Source organism: Electrona antarctica, assembly GCF_951216825.1.
Source record: "Electrona antarctica genome assembly, chromosome: 7".
NCBI classification, from domain to species: domain Eukaryota; kingdom Metazoa; phylum Chordata; class Actinopteri; order Myctophiformes; family Myctophidae; genus Electrona; species Electrona antarctica.
In genome coordinates, this window is record NC_136812.1 from 18,110,044 (window position 1) to 18,133,507 (window position 23,464).

The 23,464-nt window shown below is 42.4% G+C and overlaps 1 protein-coding gene across 1 annotated transcript in view; it reads left to right on the forward strand.

Annotated features, from left to right (window-relative positions):
- Positions 1 to 21,498, forward strand: part of celf5a (cugbp, Elav-like family member 5a) — a gene marked incomplete at both ends in the record, with an annotated part of 342,492 nt that extends 320,994 nt beyond the window's left edge. The window contains 4 exons of the mRNA XM_079506338.1: positions 9,935 to 10,141; positions 11,897 to 11,986; positions 14,702 to 14,845; positions 21,371 to 21,498. Coding sequence (XP_079362464.1) covers positions 9,935 to 10,141; positions 11,897 to 11,986; positions 14,702 to 14,845; positions 21,371 to 21,498 — 569 coding nt within the window. The remainder of the gene's footprint in view (positions 1 to 9,934; positions 10,142 to 11,896; positions 11,987 to 14,701; positions 14,846 to 21,370) is intronic.
- Between the last annotated feature and the right edge of the window lie 1,966 nt (positions 21,499 to 23,464).

Here is a 23,464-nt window from a genome sequence, read left to right on the forward strand (position 1 = left end):
ACTGTCAGTGGTGGAAAGAGTACTCAAATGCTTTACTTAAGCTACGTAAGTAAAAGTTAAAGTAGCAATACTGCAATATAGAAATACAAGTAAAATGTACAAGTAAAAGTCCGGAATTCAAAATGTAATTGAGTAAAAGTACAAAGGTATTGACATCAAAATGTACTTAAAGTACCAAAAGTAAAAGTACTCATTATGCAGAATGTCCCGTTTCAACATTTTTAAATGTATAAATTATAAAACTCTTTTGAAAATAGTGGTTAGGTTTTGTAATAATAATCAAAATCTACAAAGTAACGAGTAACAATAATTGTACAATAATTGGATCCAAGGTGTAGTGGAGAAGAAGTAAAACTATTGGAAATCGGAAATACTCAAGTAACTTACAAATACCTCAAAATTGTACTTACTTACAGTACTGTAATGTACTTTCCACCACTGCTTACTGTTGTGTTTCATCAATTGCCGTCTGCTCTGTGGATGCTCCCTGTCGAATAGAAATACTACCTCTGGTCGAAATTCTCTTCATAAGCAAAATAAATAAATAAATACATAATTAAATTGGGCACAAAAAGGCTGTAATCACGTGGTTAGGTGAAATGTCAAGATTTTGTCAGATAAGGCGTGGTGCAGTTACTTAGTTTACACAATATATTTATTAACTTTAAAATGTATAAATAAATACATTCCCGGGTACATGTACGGTGCAACTGTCTCAGGAATATACTCATGAATACAAATTGTGTTTACTAGTGGTTAGAGAAGAAAGGAAGAAAAGCCCCTTCATGTGGTTATTGTGAAAGATGTACCAGTAAAAGATCATAAAGAAATAACTTGTTTTGTTGAACAAGTTACACAGTATGACTTTAAATTAATTCTCAGGAACGTGCTGTGTAGTTTCAGGAAAGAAACAGAGGATGTTTCCACTACAGAATACTAGAGCAGTGGTGCTCAAACTTTTTCATGCTGAGGACCCCCAAATTGATTGATTTATTCGACCGCGGATCCACATCTCAAAATGTTTTGTTCCACGAACGAAAGAAGTTCACAGTGCAACAATCTGTGGTGCGCTGAAAGCTTGTAGAGCTGCTATTTTTGCATGGCCAACATTATAAATGGATAAAGTGGTTAAAAGTTGGGTTGTCCCGATCTGATCATGTGATCGGACATCGGGGCCGATCACGTCATTTTCAAATGATCGGAATCGGATCGGGAGCAAAAAAATGTGATGTGATCCCTAGTATAAATATCATATCCAAATCATGATATTAGACTGGATATTTTCTGTGATTTTGGATATTGTACTGTTGTGATATGGCATAAGTGTTCTATAAAAATATAAATATCGGATCGGGAAAAATCGGTATCGGCAGATCGAAAATCCAAGGATCGGAATCGGACCGGGAGCAAAAAAACGTGAACGTAAAAATATTGTTAACTATTTTTGCCGGGGACCCCCTGGAACCCCATCCCCCTCAAGGACCCCCTGGGGGTCCCGGAGAGCCACTTTGAGAAGCACTGCTCTAGAGGTCACTAAGTAGACGTCTGTTCAGCGGGCCTATCCCCGTTCTCCCCCGTTAGGCGAGCCAAATGCTTCCCCCAACATGATGGAACATGCCAATATAAACACATGCTGTATATACATCCGTGCTAATTTCCAAAGTCAGGCGATATTTCCAGAGAGGATGGCCATTTGTCAAATATTTACAGTGATGCTTTAAGTGCAAAGTGTGCACTTTTGTGCAGGCATAATCAATCAGAGGCAGTGATTAAAAGTGGAGCTGAGCTTAGCTAAGAAGTCTCCTTTTTTGGATTTGATAGAGTGTGACATTGTGGGTGTGTGTGTGTAGGCCCTTGTTCCGTATGCATACCTGGTCTCTGCAACACAACAATGATGATGAAAGATGGTGCAACCGAAATGCACAGAACCGTGTGCATCATGTGCTTGTGTCCTCTGAGTCTTGCCTGTGTACAGAGAATATATATCTCTTTTGAACTGTTGCCCAACCAAACTGCAAAATCAATGCTGTAATCTAAGGTAATAGTATTGAATCATGTCAGACATTCTATTGAAGCCTAACCTTTACCAAAGGTCCTCGCGGTAACACACAGCGAGGGGAAGACTGATCCATTAGATTCATAAACAAAACAGCTTTTGTATGGATGCATTGCAATCAATGGCGTATCAATCTCCAATGCCTAGGTGCTTAATGAATTTGCCTGTGGAACTGAGAAGTTTGTGTGAGCGTGTGTGCGTGCGTGCGTGTGCGTGCGTGCGTTCCTGTGTGGCTATGTTGAAATATAGGGCATGCGTACCTTTCGACACGCCTCTGTGTAAGCTACGGGCGACTGATAACCTTTTATTATTGAATGTGATACATTATTAATCCTTGTGAGAAAGCACGGCTTCTTCTGAATTTCCAACGACCACAATAAAATATGAAATGGTTTTTTTCCCCTCTACTCGTTCATTTATGTGCAGCTGCCAACAGCAGGCAGCGCAGCAGCGCTAGCTGTGTGGAGTTACTATAGCGTATCGTCGCTGTCGGGTGGAAACCTTGTTGTATATGTCAAAAAAAAGAAACGTTACTTTTCAGGAATCGGAACAATGTTTTTCAGAAATTATGACAGAAATTATGACACATTGTGAGCTTGCAGATCCGATATTTTCACGACTTTTGCTCGCCACTCTTGTATGATGAAGTAGGGGATTAAACGATGGAGGGAAAAAAACATAAAAAGTTTAAATTTGGAGATACAAGGTTTCTGTCTGACAGCAATGACATGCAGCTTATTTCCCTCGCTCCGTACTTGTGGACATGACTTATTTAGAGTTCATTGAAGAAGTGCACGCCATTACTGGCGGGGATGTCTGTTTAAGTAGGCTGAGAGACTCTATAAGCTACTCAGAGAAGGTGGGACTCCTGCCCTGAATAACGTGTCATAATATCATGGTCTGGAGGTGCTCATTGCTTTTCTGCCATCGGAAAGAAGTTTAATTCTATGCATAAAGTTGTCACATCATCACGCAAATTATGGTTTGACACAAAGCGTTGCTGCGAATTTATTCAGAAACTTGTCAACCATGTCAGATATACAGTACAGAGACATAAAAGGGCGGAGAAGTTAATGCCCCCTTTCCCTCAAAAAATGAGCCCAGCTGCCCATGGATGTAAAGCAGACGCCTACCTCTCTAAATTACCCACAGGGGCTCTCTGTCTTTACACAAAGCACTGCCTGGTAGACCCCCCCCCCCCCACCCCCCCCACATTGGAGGTAAATGTGTGGCATTAACCTCTTATTTTAATGATCAGTATAACCTCTGCAACCATCACCCCCCCCCCCCCCCCCCCTGCCGCGCCACAGAAAACATTAAAAAAAAGCTTGAGTGTGTCGCATGTGACAGCGTGACGCAACGCAACAAAGAGGCTCAGAGGTTAAGGGTGTTACTCTGAAAACAACGCAACATCCATTTGATCAACAGATGCAAAGCATTTAAGCTTGATGGTGCATAAGTCGTTTGCCAGATGGTTCAGTTGATTAGAGAATGTATCCTTACAATGATGCATGATGATGCTTTTTGAAAATAATGTTCAGCAGGTGCGGTCGCCTGAGCACTACGGAACAAATAATAAAACGGAAACAAAACTGGGAGGGGATACGAGGGGACCGAGAGAGAGAGAGAGAGAGAGAGAGAGTGTGTGTGGAGACCGAGGGAGTGGAGAGAGATGTGGATCCCACTGGGGAATAGGGGGTGGGGAACATGTAGTGTCAAGGATGCTTTGTTAGGTCGATCACACAAGCAAGAAGTGTGTAATCAAAGTCACTCTGATGTCATGTTGCAAGGCCCTGACCTACATTGATTGAATGCACACACACACACACACACACACACACACACACACACACACACACACACACACACACACACACACACACACACACACACACACACACACACACACACACACACACACACACACACACACACACACACACACACACACACACACACACACACACACACACATACATCCTGTATACTGTATCCTGTATACATTCACACACGGCCCCCGCAAATGCCACAGAATGTCCATTGAATGCTAGCGTGGTTATGTCATTGATGGAAGTGGGTTTATATTGGGGTCAGAAACATGATGCAGGACAATTCCACGGTGACTAATGCCATCGCTGAACCTAATGAGCTGTTTGACATAGTGGTTGAGACCACCGGCGGGCCGGGGTGCACCACGCCTGAATGACAATATACGGACTGACTGACTGACTTACCGACTGGCTACTAGCCGGTGGCAACTGCCTGGTTGGCTTTCCATTTCATCTTCACGTTCAGTGACAGTCTCTTGACAATAGTGAGGGTTAGCTTGAAAACCAACCAGGACAAGATTTTAGCATAGAGATCAGAGGGTTTAGATACAGTACATATATAATACATTATACTACAAAAATGCACCATCCAACAGCTTTGGGATAGCACCTGAAGAGCTAATCTGAATTTCACTACCCTTGCAATTTTTCTCGCTTCGGTTTAAGATACGTATTGAGTACATCATGTTCTAGGAAGTGATTGGATATTTAGTATTTTTTGCATTGTAAAAATCTATCTAGCAATATACGGTGTACTCAAAGGCCTAAGATGTGTGATAGGACATTTTCACTGATATTGCAGATGACCTTTCGAAAAGCTGCCCTTCTCATATTCAAATTCTTTATTCACATTTGAAGGAACAGCGTATTCTTACAGACATTTTGTCTTTGAATCCAAACGTGTCATTGAATCAATTAGATCAGGGGTCTTCGACAGGGGATCCGGGGCCCCCTAGGGGGTCCTGCTGCCTCCCACAGGGGGGCCGCCAAATCTTTGTGTGATAGGATACTAACTTTACTTTAACCACTTGAACCCTAGCATCCCTATTCTGAGGGATTAAGAGGTTTGGTGCAGACTGAAGGAGAGAGGGGCAAACCAAGTACAAAGCCAAAGGTCAAGTTTACGTTTTGAGGGTTTAAGTCAGGGGTGCCCAAAAGGTAGATCGCGATCTACCAGTAGATCACAAAGGTTGTGCAGGTAGACCACATGACATGGCCCTAACACACAATAATTTAAATAAAAATATATATAATTTGGCATCGGACACTTGAATTAAGGTGACTTGATTGATAGACATAAAAAATGGCCTGTTAACCCACAACAGAATACTTTGTTTTCAAGAGCGTTGAGCACAAATATCCGTAGCATTAGAAAGTTACATACAAAAACAAAAACTATTTCCATTTCCCCCCTATATTTCCCATTCCAAGTGTGTTTATCATGTTCTTTAAACTATTTTCAGCAATGAGATCCTATTTTTTTGGTGGGTAGATCTTGTTGTGCTGGTCATTTGGAAAGTAACTCTCAAGTCAAAAAAGTCTGGGCACCCCTGGTTTAAGTGGTTAAAAATATATATTTACACAACACTGATAGTCAATGAAGTTATCTATGAAAAAGTTTAATCTGCAGTACAATGTTATACAATATAAGTGGGGGTCCCTGCTTGGTCTCTCTCTCAGCTAAGTGGTCCTTGGCCTGAATAACGTTGAAAACCCTTGAATTAGATGAAAGCATCTGTTTTGAATGCTTATTTCTTGCACCAATGAGAGACGGTGCTGGTAATGACTGCACTCTCCAATATGGGTCTAACACTCCTTGTTGATTTGAATGTATAATTAGCATAATAAATACCTCTATTGCATATGGTGGGCTCTTTTATGGAGCAATCATTGTAGAGGGTAAGTCAACAGTTTTCGCCTCTCGGAACAGATTGCAATACTATGCAAATATTATTATGTTTCCATAACATGAATACCATTGGGATACATGGCATAAATATAGTTTTGAGAGACTTACGCAAGATTTGTTCTTACTCGTGCATGACGTGTCACGCACGACACGATACCAGATCTACAAGCTTACAAAGCGTTGAGCCGCGACACACTGCAAGCTTGTAGATCTTTTCCCGGGGCGCACGACACGATGTGCAACCCACGTATAAATCAGGCTTTAGTTTATGCCATATTAGCAGCAGAGGGGTGATAGATAAGGCCTAGCCATGTAAAATATGTAATCTGCTGACCCATAGCTTCCTATTCACCCATGCCAGAGTGAGGGACATGTCATTATTATCATGGACCAGTACACACAGCACAGTGACAGCCACATATTGGCATGCTTGGGAATGCATTGTCAACTAGCTATGAATACAATTTGCCACAATGCAAGGGACCTTATGTCCATAGAGGTATAAAATGAAAATGTCGTGTTATTTTCCAGCACAGGATGGTAGGAGATACTCCCCAACCCCCCCCCCCCCCTCTCTCTCCATATAGGAGGAAATGTGCACGGTCCGCCCACATTACGGTTGGTTGTCAGAATAAATTTCATTAAACCGTGGAGACAAAGATGATGACTATAACGACTTTGTATCGTGAGATGTTTTGCCTTATTGGACGGACGTTGACACACCTCCCATATACCTCCTATATATGTCGTCTGTGTCGTGTGGAAACCTCATATGTCCAAAGCTGCATGGTACTTTTCACGATTAAAATTCAAAACTAGCTAAAATAGCACATCGACAAGCTCTTCGTGTTTCGAGCATCCGTTTTTCATACTTGTTTGGCGCTGTAGTATGATCAAGTAGGGCATTAATTTACCAAACGAAAACAAAAAACACAAAAAGTTAAAATATGGAGATAAGAGGTTTCTTCCTGACAGCAACGATATATATGACTATATTACTAGTTATCAGAAGTTCCTTTGTCCAGCTAAACTGTCACATAACTTGGACACTGCTCCCTGCTGTGGCATCTCCTCCATGCTACACCGACTAGATTCTGTGGTCCCAAGGTTCATCAGCTACCAGCCACTATCTGTCACAACTGGCCCTTTCTATGCCCTTATCACTTGCACATTGTGTCCGACTGCTGACCCTGGAACACACTCTCTCTCTCTCTCTCTCTCTCCTCTCTCACACACAAGCACGTGCGTGCACACAACCAACCACACAGCAGAAAAGACAGTATACATACCACTGCAGTCTACTACCATTTCTACTACTACCACTACTACTACTACCATTACGCGCACATGTGTACACGCATGCAGAGCACACACAAACACACACACACACACGCCCGCACACACACACACGCCCGCACACGCACACACACACCATAGCACTTGCTAAGCCTTGGAAAATGAATTTGCCTGATGATGGAGAGGGTGCATTATCTGGCGGTACAGTAGAGTGCGTGTGGCCCGAGCAGACTGGCTGTCTCTAGCCCTCAGAATAGGAGCGGCGGTCTCCTGGGTGCTGGTAGGAGAATGGGCTGGAGCTGCAGTCTAATTCATCACAGCTCCGCAGGAAACAAGCAATCGCAGGGAAGCTTTAAAAAAATAAAAATAAAAAAAGGGGGGGGGGGGGGGGAGAAAAAAGGAAAACCAGTGCAAAAGACACAACAGCTCTCACTGGACCTGGGCAATTCCCCTGGTCACTGCAGTTGGCTGCCTGAGTGTCAGCTTCTTCACGACTTAAATGCTGAGGCTATAGGAGGAGAGGAGAGGAGAGGAGAGGAGAGGAGAGGAGAGGAGAGGAGAGGAGAGGACAGGACAGGACAGGACAGGACAGGACAGGACAGGACAGGACAGGACAGGACAGGACAGGACAGGACAGGACAGGACAGGACAGGACAGGACAGGACAGGACAGGACAGGACAGGACAGGACAGGACAGGACAGGACAGGACAGGACAGGGAAGAAAAGAGTCAAAAGGAAACGAAAGGATTAGGCTAGGAGAGGAGAGGAGTAATGGAAGTATGGAAAGAAAAATGGAAGAATAAAACAAGAGAGAAAACAAGGGAGAGGGAGAGTAGGAGAGAGGAGGAAAAGCAGGTCTGTGGGTGGATGGATGTGAATTACTCAGAGGTGGGAGGTTTCAGCATGTGAGGCGCGGCATATTTACCAATGCATTAGCATACATCTTGGTGTACATTATCATGTGCATACTGCCAGGGATCATGTACCCTATGTGGGACACCTCGTATAGGGTGGGTGGGTGGGTTGGTGGGGGGGTCTTTACCAAGGCACCAGATTGCGAGGATATGGCATGCTGGAAGGGTTTCCGTGACAACCTGGAGATTTCTGTCCAATCAGGCGCCAGAGCTTCCAGATTGAGAGGTGGTCCTCAGGGGGGCTGTTCTTCAAGCGAGCGCGGATGCTTTGCCACAGAGCAGACCCCCTTTCAGCGAGACCATCACACAGTGAGACTCTGCTCAAAATGGGCACTTTCATGTTCCCAGCGTGATTGGAAACACTTTCCAAAAGGAGGGTCCTTTCAAATTCATTGAATGCGAGAGCGGGAGGACCGCGAGCATTCCAATTCCTATTCCGCTCATGAAGCATCCTGCAGTCGCCTCGCAGGCAATGCGGGTTATTTGTTATGTTATGACCTATTCAACCATTTGTCAAGCTAACAGAACAGTCGTAGATTTATTTTTTTGCCTTCTTTTTATATGACGTATATAAAAGCAAGAAGAATCTGTTTTTCTTTTCTTTTTGCTACCCGCTCATCCAAGCAAATCTCTCTTTGTAATCTCTCTCCTACCTCCTCGGGATCTTTTTATTTTATTTTCTACTATTTTTTTCTTTCTCCTCCCTGAAGTTGCATAGCGGTTTCATCATCATCCCGAGTAGAGCAGTGGAGGAGGGAGCCAGCAGGGTATCGCACAAACACTTCCGACAGGCTCATTTTTCACAGGTTGACTTCCCAGCTATCCTGCAGGATGTGTCACCACCACAAACGTTGGATATGTGACAGACTTGCATCGCACCCGTGTATTAGAGAGATGTAGTGTAGCTAGGGCTTGTGCAAGAGTTGGTGTGTGTGTGCGTGCATGCGCGTGGGTGTGTGCGCGTGGGTGTGTGAGTGCATTTGCATGTCTACCTGTGTGCATGGCAGCGCGTGTGTATGTCCTGTTGCTGTCCAGTACAATATGTGTACTGTATTTCATGTATTCTCTCTGTACGTGTGCATGTCTTCAATATAACCGACAGTGTGTCTCAGTCCCAGTGCGGCGTATGTTTTTTTGTTGTGCGTTGCATGTTTGTGTAAACATACTGTTGTGTACAGTATGTGTACAAGTGGTCGCAGACGGGTGGAAACCTCCTATATGACCAAACTCCAAAAACTGTTACTTTTCAGGATTCAAATAAAAAAAATAGGCGATCTACAAGCTCAAAACGCGCTTTGGGCTTATACATCGTCTATTATGCACGGCATTCATTTAGGAACAAAACGTATGAAGATAAAATACGGAGATAAGAGGTTTCTGCCCGACAACAGTGACGACATCTAGTATATAGTACTGTACATACAATTACATACACATGCACACAGCTCTCTGAATAGCATGTAGTTCAGTGGTTTCCAGTGGGGCCCGGGACCCATAGGGGTCCTTGAGAGAGTTCCAGGGGCTCTCCAGCTAAATTATAATTAGGAACCAAATGGGTTTTAGGAACCCTATGGGTCTGTAACTCAGAGAGTGTACAAATGGAAACAAATGGACCCTAATGGGTCCATTTGGTTCCATTTGTACACTCTTGAGTTAAATTAACTTTGATTTTACAATATATATTGGGGTCCCAGAGATAGAAATGCCATTAAATGGCGCAAAATAGCCTAATTCCGGTCAAACCTGGGGTCCTTGAAATGAAAATGGTTGAAAATCACTGCTAGAGCCGTAAAAATCATCTCTTATGGGGGTCCTTGGCATATATTTTCTAATAGGGTTCAATTTGGGGGTCCTTGACATGAAAAGGTTTGAGAACCACTGATAGTAGTTGATCCAGTAACCAGTAACACTACTCCCACCCTCCATCAGGCCTCAGCTCTCCGCCCGCCAACATCACCACCCCCAGCATCGTAACGCCGCTCGTCAACGGCTTCGCCGGCATCCCCCACCATCAGCCCAACGGACACCCCGCCGTGGAGGCCGTCTACGCCAACGGCCTGCCGCCATACTCCACCCAGAGCCCCAGCGCGGCCGAAACCCTCCAGCAAGCCTTCAGTGGGGTACAGCAATACACAGGTAGGGTCTAGTCGTCTCCACACACACTTTTACCGGGGGGTAAAAGTGTGTATATTTGATACAATATGTAGTGGGTAGTAGCTGCTTCATCTCTCTCTCAGCTAAGGGGTCATTGTGCTGAAAAACGTTGAAGACCCTTGCATTAAAAGAATAGTTCATCCCCGAAAACATTTCCTCGCCCCATAAAGCCCGTTTTTGTTGCATTCCTGAGCCAATGAGCAAATGTTTGATGATGCAGAAGCAGTAGGAGGCCATGACAAAACTAAACAAAGAGAATGATATGAACTCCAAAACAACTCTCACAGTGCAATCACAGGGAGGTCTACTGAGAGTCCATGGGTTCAAAGAGAATGTTTAGTAGTTATTCTCTTGTTAGGATTGGCCTCCTATAAAATTCAATTAGTCAAATATAATTGGATTATTGGCTCAGGAATGTGACAAACATAAAACAAATCTCCACAAAAATGAAGGCTTCATGGGGTGAGGACTATGTAGGTGAACTATTTCTGTACTGCCAGATGGTACAGTAGATATGATATTTCCGAAGTGTGAGTTTGGTGTGAAATACCTTTTATATGCACATGCTGTAGTCAAGCTATGTGATAATTCAAATCTGAGGGCAGCTTTCACCAATAAGTTAAAGTGGCACTATGTAACCTTTTTAAATGGGGAGTAAGTTACATACTAGTGTAAATTTAATTATTTATATATTATTTTTTTGTTAAAAATGTCCAAAGAGTGTTTGTTCAGTAACAGGTCTCCCTGTTTCTCCAACTCGTTAATAAACAGACAATACCTTTTCAGGTGGGTTGCCAATTTCAGCCAATCAGGAGAGAGTACCCAATTATCAGCTTCAGTTTTATAGTGTTCCAGTTCCAGGTTTGTCTGCTCATTTCTTTGTGTCGTCACTTCCACTTTAATGTTTAATCTGTACCCATGTGTGAGTTCTCTCTCCTGACTGGATAAACTTGGTATCCAAACGTAATGCATTTTCTGTCTATAGCAGGGTTCCCCAATAGGCGGCCCGCGGGCCATTTGCGGCCTGCGGAGCGCCCCCTTGTGGCCCTTGGAAGAATTAAAAAATAAAATAAAAGTTTTTTGTTTTGTTTTTCGTTTTTTTTAGGGGGTCCCAGATATAAATGGCATTAAATGGGGGTCAGTAGCCTATGCATGTCAAACTGGGCATCCTTTTCAAATGGGGTCTTGACCTCGACCTCGTGCGTGCGGACTCGGCCCCCAGCCTGGTACCCTAGTCAAAATATGGCCCTTGAGGAAACTTAATTGGGGAACCCTGGTCTATAGTAACCCTGTTACTGAACAAACACTGTATGAGTACTATCAGAATATAGAGCTATTTAACACCAAAAAAAAAGAAAATAAATCACCCTACCTTTAACTCTGTTCTTAAAACATTTGGTGCAACCTGATTAAAATGAAGCCCTTTAAACCTAGATTACAACCAGGTTCAAATTCAACTTAGGTTAGATCTTTCTTTATCCATTCTTAAATTGCAGGGCAACACGATTAACTGATAAACAGTGTTTTTAAATTGGTTAAAGGACTCAATTCTTATTGGTGCAACTCACCCTGAGTTATAACAGAGTGCAACTCAGAAAGCAGCATTACTGTAGAGTAGACTGACTTCATAGGCTATACTCCTTGCTTGTGTGATCGACCATTCAAAGCATCCTTGGCACTGTTATTCTATCTCTGTGGGATTGACGTGTCTCTCTCTCTCTCTCTCTCTGTGTGCAGCAATCTACCCCACCACCACACTGACTCCCATTGGCCAGACCCTGCCCCAGCCTCCGCAGGTCATCCAGCAGCAGCAGCAGCAGCGAGAAGGTGAGGGTGAGAGACTATTACTCTTAATAACACACACACACACACACAGTCACACACACACACACAGTCACACACACACACACACACACACACACACACACACACACACACGATAGTAGTACAGAGGGTTTAATAGAGGGAGAGGTTCTCAAACGGTTTCATCTCAATGACCCCCCAAATTGTATTTGGCCGTGGACACCCGCACCCCTCCCTCCATCTGAAAATATCTCATGCCATGGACCCCCAGGAGCTTTTAACTAAGAAACAAGACCCCACTTTGAGAACTAATGTAATAGAGGGAGACATTAATAGATGCAATAGACATCAGGGTCCACTTGTCAGAATATTAGAATAAAACCCAAATCCTACTTTTTGTCTCGCAGGTTTCCCCTGCCGAAAATAGCTGACCTACAAGCTCACCAAAATGTTGCAAAACGAATCCGATATGAAACTAATTTTCTTATTGAGTCCATGGCTAATGTTCCCTCCTTCATCAATGCTATTATGCTCCTGATCTCAGAAAACTAATGAATGTGACCTATTATTCCGGTCACACAGGGCCAGGGGTGACACCAAGGAAACCCAGAGACCAATATGTTACGATAAAATAGTTGGCCTTTTTTCTTCAGTAAAAAAATGAGCTTATACATATATCATCCAGTTTGCTGCAAACAGGAATGTTTTCCTCAGCCCTGATGAGTGAGGTTGCTGGAAAGCTCAGGTCAGTTTATCACATTATATTCCAACCAATTATAATATGTAAAGTCATAATATGGGGTTGCACTTTTAAGACTTATATCACTTAGGTTAAAGTTAAGCCATTTACAGTAGATTAATACAGGCCAAGAATTGTTTCAATAGAATAGATTCATAAGATTCAGGAAGAGTAATTGTTTTCGAAGGCTTTATAATGCATAGATAAAAAACTAATCATTTTTAGAAAAACTAAATGTCAGTCTGGGTGGTGCCTGGAGCCAAATATAAAGTAATAAAACCTCGGTTTTGGACCTGATGTATTTAAGATAGATTGACTCTTACATTTGACCTCTTTGGCAGCACATAGATTGCACTGCAGCAACTAATTGTTGTTTGCATAGTGAAATCCATTGGGTAGGTGAAAATACATTCATATTCAGATCTTAATCTTGCTGGCTTGATTATACAAGAACCTGTGGTGACTTTAATGGAAAAGAGATTTCTGACATCCATACACAATCATCGAATCAGCAGTGAAAATGCACAGTTTGTATTTGTTTTAGTTTTGGATTGATTGATTGAATACTTTATTAACAGTCTGCAAAAAGTACAGAGGTACAGTTGCACAAATCTGTGCAACTGTACCCATCTGACCACTTAAGTTATCAGATGGGTGGTGGCACTGGTGTGTGTTCCGCCTCGGCTCGGATCTAACGTAGTATACTTTAAGTTCTTAGGTCGAGTGACTCGCGTCATATAAGAACTGTGTTCCAAAAAAAAAAAACACCCCAGCGATTTTGTCAGGTGACCCTCTGTCGTTTATGATATTTAGTTAGATTTGAAAACATTTGTGTTTGGAGAACAATAAATTATAAATTAGTAGCTAATTGATCAGTTGATACTTCAGAGTATAATCGCCGGGGTGGTTTGGAGAAAAAGACAACCAGGTGCTCGCTAGAGACACACAAGTCATTAAATTCAAATAGTAAAAGGTCAAAGGTGCTCCTGGATCAGACGGAATAAGACATCAGATTAAAAATGGGAGATCTAGGCACTCCACAGAGAAGATTGTGTGCACATCTCAATGCCTATATTTAGGCCAGGTTCTGGATGTCAGGCATCAAGGCAAACATCAAGGAAGAGAAAGAACATCCGCACACTAGTTTCTAAAGCTCCGAGACTTACTTTATTTAGAGGCAACAACGATCTGGGCACTCCTCAGGGAACAGCCAACATGTTTCAACCTCACGCGGTCTTCATCGGGGCTAGCCCCGATGAAGACCACGTCTTTCATCTAAGATTTCCCTATCATATGGTGGTTCCAATACAAAAATCACACCCGTGTGAAGTGTGGGGCGCTAATATATATAAAGTCTAACTCATGTTGATTAGGTGATGTAATGGTGATGTAAAACAAACAGTGACAAAACAAACATTAAATTCTCTTTATTGTTAATGGCATTTAATGTTTGTGTTAGGGACAAGATGATGTCAATTTTCCCTTCATTGTCAATGGCATTTTTCAAACAAACATTGAACTAAAACAAACATTAATTTGTCTTCATTGTCAATGGTGTTTTTTTTGTGGCTTTCGCCTTTATTTTAAATTTTTTTATGGAGGGACAGACATTAGGCTGACAGGAAATGGGGAGAGAGATGGGGGGAAGACATGCAGTAAAGGCCGTTAAGATCGGGAGTCAAACCCGCGGCACACTGCCAGACTGGATTACCAGCCAAGGTGCCTGGACCGCTGAGACACGGCCCAGGCCGTCAATGGCGTTTTTAAAACAAACATTGAACTAAAAACAAACCTGTATATAGGAGGGGCTAGCGCCCCAAAAAAATAACGCTGTTATATCTTTATTCAATTTTTTTAGGTTTAAACTTACCCTCGCAGCCCACAGGTTGAGAACCTCAACCACTTATCTAAATATAATGCACTTAATGCAGCATGTCTGGTGTAAATAAATGGTGAATGGTAAACTGAGAATGGGAATCTGTCCTCTCTTGTCTCTACAGGACCAGAGGGCTGTAACCTCTTCATCTACCACCTGCCGCAGGAGTTTGGAGACAACGAACTCATGCAGATGTTCCTGCCGTTCGGGACGGTCATCTCCTCCAAGGTGTTCATGGACCGCGCTACTAACCAGAGCAAGTGCTTTGGTGAGTCCTCCACACACACCCGCAAACCTCTTTAACGTCTACATATCGTTGCTATCGGCCAAAAACATCTAATTATCTCCATGGTTTAACTTTGTGTTTTTTTTTTGTAAATGAACGTCCTACTTGATCGTACTAGAGCATCACACAAAAGCAGTAGATGTAGATCTGCTAGTTTTGCTATTGTTTTAACCGTTACGGACATACTGTATTAGGTTTCCACCCGACAGAGACAATGTGTAAAGAATTTAGACTAATGTTCCGTCGTTGGCGGGTGGACAACCTTGTGTCTCCAAACAACTGTGGCTTTTCAGGAAACAGAAAAAAGAGCCTGTGTTCCAATGCATCCAATAATAGAATATATATATATATATAATATTAATTATAAATGAAACCCACACACAGACATGACTAAAATAAGCGATCTACAAGCATACATCCTCACGATGCTATACACGTGAGCTTGTAGATTGGCCTTTTTGCTTCTTTTGTATGACACTGTAGTTGTATGACAAAGTACTAAGTAGGGCATCTATTTACAAAAATAAAACATAATACTTGAAATATTTCTGACAGCAACGATTTGTGATGTACCACAATTGTAAAAATGTAACCTTACAAGTCAATTTCTCTGCTCTCAGTGTAAAATTAACACTGGATTTTCCTGTGTGGGATATGTCATTTTCACCTTATCTATACGCTTCACTGAGGAATGGTTTATACTCTAGTGTGGCTCCCTTCCTTTCACTCCTGTTCTGTTTGAGCTGAATTCTTACTCTGAGCGGTGAAAGCAGTGTCTTATCTCAAGCTGTCATTACACACTTGCCACATCAATTCAGTTTTTCTTTATCGTCCAATCAAGTCGCCTCAACCAATCAACAGGCATCGAGTGGCAAGTCTAAATGAACACAAATTGGATTTCACCCTGATCGTTATCAGAGGTTCAAACCCAGGCCTGTCCCACACATGTAGAGAGGAGCGGGAGTAGACGGACACATACTGAAGTATCTCAGTGAATTTTAAACAGTAAAATCCTCTATTAGTATTTCCATTTTTGAGGGGTGCTAGCCCGTCCTATGCCCAGCTTTGTGTGTCTGTGTGTACCCCATAGCGATGATTTGATTGGCTGAGGGCTTAAAAAGTGAGGATTAAAAAGTGAGGACAGAAAAGTGAGTACGCCAAAAGTGATTGGCCGGAATGTGATGATCACACAAGTGTGATTTTTAAGTTTAGTAGAGGCAAAGCAGGGATTTTCAGTTGGCTGTACAGCGATATAATCTAAAAAGAAATCACAGAGTAAAATGTAACCATAGTCGATGCGATAGAGACACCACAAGCGCACTGTAGCCTGTTTGTGATTGGATGCCTCCACACACCAGTTGCCGTTTACATCCGTGTCCGCCCAGTTATGTAGTGAATGAAGACATAATGAACATGTGACCTTTGACCTTTGATCACCTACTCTGATCTTTTCTTCCTCTGATCATCCTTGAGTCTAAGTGCCAAGTGACATGAAATTCCCTCAAGGCGTTCCTAAGATCTAATTTAATTTATGTCTACAACGCATAGTCAGTTTTGGCTTCAGTCATCCATTGGCTTCCTTTATAAAATTAAAAAAAAAAGTAAAAACAAACCAATAAAACACATTATGGTTAAAAAAAAATGTGCAGTTTACTTTACAAGGACGTTATTTTATGCATGCATAAGACATGTGGTTCTGATTGGTAAAGCTGTTCGTGAGATTAGTCACAGACTCACACATACTGTACGCTGACACACAGACACACTCACACAGACCCATTTATTTGTTCTTTCTTTTGTTTACAAGATATTTGGGGGGGCTTTTTGACTTCATCGATAGATGCACTGTCTGTAGGTTGACAAGTCAGGCTTGATAGCCTAGGTGCCCACAGATCCATTTCTAAACGGCTTGCCTCCTACAGAGTCCCGTAACAACAGCCCACAACACCACTTCACATTATTTAATAATAATAATAATAATATAGTAGTAGTAGTATTGCGATACCTCAATAATAAAGTAGTCCCACTTGTTCTAGAGGTCCATAGTCGATAAACCGTCAAATCCTCAGCTTTAATCTGTAGTGTTAACTCGGTGTGTAACACATGGACACGTTAAAGGTATATTCAGTGATTTTACTTAATTCAAATATCACTTATTTTTTCTTTTTTTCTGGATAATCCTCCCTACTATAGAGTGTGCTGACCATATAAGGAGTTCCTCCCTGTCCCCAGTGAGCCCCTGGGGTCAAAAAGCCCTAGTTTCAGTTTTGGTAGCGGGTGGCAAAGCCTTCATCCAATCAGGATGAGAGGGGCCTTCCTCCAATCATGATCGAGTGGGGGCGGGCCTTGGTGCACATGCTGTTGGCCTGTTGCACTTCCCCCCACTGTATAGCGTGCATGTGCACATTTTGTTACCGAGGCGGACTGGGTGGTTTTCCAAATCACCCAAATCACTGAATGCTCCTTTAAGGGTGCATGTACTGTAGGTCCATATGTTACACAGCTAGATTAAGTGTGTATTTCTCAGATAGAGTTACCACCGCAACTGTCAGACACTCATATCCCCTGTTTCACTCTGACAGTTGAGTGACCTAAAAACTTTCAGGTGGTGGAACAGCATCACCGCTCAGTAACCCCAATACCTGTCAATATTCCCTGCACTGGGCCGCATGCGTGCACGCACACACACGCACAGACCCCACACACACACAACCCTCCCCCCCTGGCTCACGTCCCATTTGGCTCTGTCTGCCCACACACACCAGCCAGCCTGCGGGCTTATGAAAACTTTTGAGTGTGTAGAGAGGGATGGCGGAATGGAGAGGAAGAAAGCAAAGGCAAAGGACAATTATAGATCAGCATTTGTTTTCACTTCAGGGAACCACACATCCCTGGGCAAAATTGATCGCCAGTTTCTGCCTCCCCGGGGGGACTTAATAACATATAAATTCATGAAAGAAGACCTATTTGCTGTATTGACTAATACACTATGCATTTACAACGTAATGTTAGGTCTGGGGGAGGCGAGAAGCTCACCGGTGTAATTAATCTGGGAAGCAGAGATGGGGGATAAACACAGAGTGATGGTGTGAGAGCGTGCGAGAGAGAGAGAGAGAGAGAGAGAGAGAGAGAACAAACGAGAGAAAGGGAAAGTGAGAGTTGCAAAATGAGAGATACAGAGAGAGAGAGAGATCACACTTGTTATGTTTGGTAGGGCAGAGTTTTGGGCTTATACTGTAAGTCTAAGCCTGTCTCCTCTCCTCTTCATTTAGCCTCCCCCCATAAAGCCTGACTCATACTTTGCTGCACGGCGGTGATGCTCTTCAACTAGAAGCTAGCATCAGTGAGTGAGTCGGCTAGGGATCCGTTGGGCGATTCAGCGAGCGATAGCGTCACGCGATTCGGCGAGCCCTTTCTGTCGTGCAATGAAGTATAAATCAAGCTTAATGGACCAGTCTGGTGGTAGGCTGGTCAGGCAGACACCTCCTGTCCTCCCTCCAGCCCCTCTTCATCGCACGCACGCACGCACGCACGCACGCACGCACGCACGCACGCACGCACCACACACACCACACACACACCTACCTCCACCATGGCCTCCCTCCCACATGGCCTTGGCCCTAATGGGCCGTCCCAATAGCAGGCAGGCCAAGGCAGACACCTCTCCCAGGTGGCCCAGGGACCTGGAGAGGCTCCTGCTGTTTTTCACGGGTCATCGGCTGTTCCTAATGACACTGCAGACACAGGGGAGCGCTTCAAGCAGAGCCACACTCCACTGCAGTTTCTGGTCACCGCTTTATTTTCAAGGCTTTATTTTCATTTTTTAAATGTTTTACTCATGATGGAAACAGGCCGTTCAGCACGAGTTTGAGGACTGGCATGTCTTGGGGCAATGCACTGTGGGGCCTATTTGTCCCTGTCTGTCCCTGATGGACTATGTTTGTAGTAGGGACTGCTTTGCACAACTGCTCATGCAGCCTCATTGATTTTCACATTGTAAGGTCTAGTGGGTTTGCACAAAGATCTCCGAAATATCACCGATGTTACTCTTTTTAGGGGGCGTGGCAGCTCTGCCGTCAGCCCCTCTTGTATTTGCCTTTCTTCTAGATTTGATGCGATCACAAACCTTGGCACATAGTTCCAGTCCTGTGCCAAAAGCCAAGCAAAGCAAAGTTACTATATTTACCCATGGTATCTGGGCTAAGCTCAAGAACTTGTTTCCAGCCAGGCCCTGCTCATAGAACATTTCATGGTAGTGGTTCAATGCCTTGCTCAAGGGCACTTCAGCGGTGGTAATTTTAACGTGTCGGACCGCTGATTCGAACTGGCGACCTTCCGGTATCAAGACCGCTCCGCAATCCGTTCGGCCACCGCTGCCAACTGGCATTGTGGACAAATACTCCTGATGGCGGCGCCAAAGCGACCCTTTACATAAAAAAATAAATAAAAAAACATTCATAACAAATCAATCATGTGCTAGTATCACTTTGCATCTTTACCCCAAATATAGGACCAAGTGATCAGGAATGTTTATATGTATTGATGTTTTTCCATAAACTGTATTTAAACCTCTCCTCCAAGCGTTGTTCCTATTAATGGCCCAGAAGAAGTCGAGAGTTCACCTTCTGCCGTTTGCAATACATTATAATCTCAATAGAAGTCAATGAAGTTTTGGGCGAACATTAAACTAGAATTTATTACCATAGTAAACCTTTTCATAAACACTATGTTTTCAATCGCTAGTTTTAACTGTAAAGAATATCAGCTACTGCATTTAGCATTCTTGGTAAATAAAGCTACTGCTAACAGTATTTTCAATTCTATGCTCATGTATAGTCTATTAAATAAACATCAGCTTTCACCTTTATAGAGCAAATCAAACGTACATAAACAAGAATGACTCATTCATAACTGCCAGGAGCAAAAAGCTCTTGTAGTGCCCGTTTTCGTTCGTTTCCGATAGCTCCAGTTAGCTCATAACATTACAGTAGCTTCTGGATTTTATGGGTAAGTCTCCCATTGGCTAAGAGGCAGCCTAGAGGCAGCCAATCATGGGGGAAAAAAAGTCAATCTTACGGTCGTCAGTAGTGGTGCGTGCAAATGTAGTCCAGGCACTTTTCAGGCACCTGGCAAAAATAAGTGAAAGACATCTCTATTATGGTAGTACAAAACAAAGTCCAAATGATGTCCTGATCTCTGCATTACCAATGATTGCATTGGTAGGCAGGTTTCTGAACGGCCCACATCCGCCCACCTCTGAGACAGAAATGGTGACATTGCAGCATTAGTGAGGGTTAGGGTTGAAAATAGGTGAAGTGCCCCAAATTTTCCAAAACGGCCTGTTATAGCGCCCCCAGGAGGACGACTTTTGAAAAACACTTATATTACTCCTCCAGATTCTGTACAAACATCCTGCAAATCGTTACACAGAATCTCTATAGTCATGTGTTCAAGCCGGATCTGTCCAATATTTCATCCTAATTGGCTAGCAGTGGATTTCAAAGTTTGCAGGATTGGCCCGTTTTGAACAAAAAGCCTCAAATCATGAATGCAGCGTGCAATTTACGTGAAATCTTTCACAGACTTTCCTACTGGACTGAGGAATATATCCCACCCTTTTCACATTGGCCTGTTATATCGCCACCAAAACACATTTTTGGAACAGAATGCCTCAAATCATCCAATTGCCATCCAAGGCGTAAGAAGAAATGGCACCCTTTTCACATCGGCCTATTATAGCGCCACCAGGAGGCCACAACCTGACCTGGTGGAGACCTGTGCCCTGAGGTGCACTTTATCTAGTTTCTTTGTGTTTCTATAAACCACACACACACACACACACACACACACACACACACACACACACACACACACACACACACACACACACACACACACACACACACACACACACACACACACACACACACACACACACACACACACACACACACACACACACACACACACACACACACACACACACACACAATGACCCTAAATCAATGCCAGACGGTGCTCCTTTTAAATATATTTATGGATTAAATGGAAATCTTTGTCTAGACATTGACATTTTCCTACAAAAACCTAACAATTTCCCCATTGCGGTAAAAGCCAGTAGCCTAACAAGAGCTCTACAATCCTAGTCTTAATTCACAGAAGCTCTGTAGTTCTTTGCTGTTACATCTTCTGTTGATCTTCATGCAGAGATGGGCAGTATTTTAAATACATTGAAATACGTATTTCAAATAATCTTTGGAAATTATCATTTGTATTTGGCTGGGTTGGAAAAAGTAATTTGTTTTAAGATACTTTCAGTATTTGCTGTATTTTATTTAAAAGCCTGTTATTATGTCATTTTATCATTTTAAACATTTACACTGTTTTTATATACTGTGGAATAAATACATTAAATAATACACAATGTGAGATATGTCACTTCATTGTTTTAGGTGTGCATAGTAATGTGTTCCATTAGTTAACATTGGGCTGCACCTTCTCTTCTAGGTTTTGTGAGCTTCGACAACCCTGCTAGCGCACAGGCAGCTATTCAAGCCATGAATGGCTTTCAGATTGGAATGAAGAGATTGAAAGTCCAGTTAAAGAGACCGAAGGATGCCAGCCGCCCTTACTGACACAGCCTACCTTCAGTATTCACTGCAACAGCACAGGTAAGCCAATTAACCAATTAAGCCATGTTTTATACTTAGACTAGTCAAAACATTGCAGATCTACAAGCTCACAACATGTAGCATTACGTGCCGGTGTGAGCTTGTAGATGTATTTTTAGATTTGGACACATTTTAAAACAAACATCCATGCATAACGGCTCCCTTTACTTTTGGTACCGTAAGTATATTTTGATGCAGCCAATACCTTTGCACTTTTACTCAAGTAACATTTTTACTACAGGTTTTTGCCAAAATGCCCATTCCCTAGCAAAACACTATATTCTCTTCAAGGTCCATCTATTTCTGCAGTGGGCCTTTAAGATTGTCCTGCGTGCTGCAGTTATTTGCAGACATGTAGAAGCTATGGGGGTCGAGGTTTGATTTTATATTCAGCAGCGGACTTACTAATTATGGGAAAATCTGTCATCATCATGATTGACAAAGATTGATTGGTTTGCAAATGTGGGTTAGCTCTCTCCAGACCATTACTCCGATATAATAGGGCCATATTGAACTATCCAAAGTTGAAAGAAATGGATCTTTTGAAAGATGGGGAATGAGCAGCCAGATCTGAGATGGCTTTTTGACTCTTTCTTCCTCTTTGTCCTTATAGGTTTGGAGGACAAGTGAAGATATCCTGGAGGAGTTCAACTTTTTTCCTTTGAAAACACGTAAAAATATGTTTTAAAAAAAAACAACAAATAAGGAATTTTTGAAGACATATCAGCATTTACTTATGATGAAGATATACGCAATGGCGTAGAAGGAAGAGACAAACAAGAAGGACGAACTGAGGAGGAAATCACCAACAGTAACAGACAGAATGGTGGAACAAGAGAAGTTTAAAAAAAAAAAGAAGAAAAAAACTGAAAAAGATGCGACGAATCGCAGAACAACAAAACTTTTCTTGTTGAGACTTGAATTGTTAATTAAGCAACAAACTAACAAACAAAAAAGCAGCAACAACAGATAGATTTCTATATACATATTATATACACACATATATAAAGAAAGAGGCGCTTGTGGCTTTTACTATACTGGACAAATGAGGGTTAAAACTTGAAGATCAAGAAAAACAGTGGAAAAAAGAAGCTATTCTGTATGTCCACTGATAGACTTTCTTTATCGTTCCCTCTTTCTCTTATTCTTTCACCGTCTCTCTCTGCAAGCGCAGAACTATGACTCTCGGAGGTCACTGAGGTTTCCATTAGCAACAGTAGAACTGCAAATCTTTCACCCCTAAGGGACCAAAGGACCAAACGTTTTTATTGTTCTGAACAGTAATATATAGTATTAATGATACTAATACTACAAACTACTAATAATAATATTACAAGTTAACTTTAAGAAGAAATACTAGCTTCAGGTTGAAAAAAAGAGGAAAAGGGTTTTGGTTTCTTTTCCTTTTACATTTATAGCTACTGGGTTTGAGAATATTAAAATAAAACAGAAAATGGTTAAAAAAAAGAAGAAAAAAAAAGAAAAAAGAAAAAGAGAGAAAAAAGAAAGAAAGAAATTAAAAGCTATACTATTTTAGTGGCGTAGAATCCGTGGGTTAGAGATTGTTCTGGGCATGTTCAGATCTGCTTTTTTACTCATCACCTCTTCAACCATAAAATTATTTATCACGGCATTTCATCTTGGACTTGTGATCTGTCAACTTCACTGTGTGGTGTTGCAAGAGTAACAACACAGCACTTAGTGACATAGTACTTGCCATTAAGGCCTCATGCATTAGTGCCAAAAGTGACACGGTAACAAGGTGTCCAACCAGACATCTCTCACACACACACACACACACACACACACACACACACACACAGCCACTATAGTGCAATACAGTCTTCGTTTCTTTGCCGCGCTCCTGTCAGAGAATCGCATTTAAATAACGATCAATTGTCATTGCCATCTTTTCCGCTGAAAGAAAAAA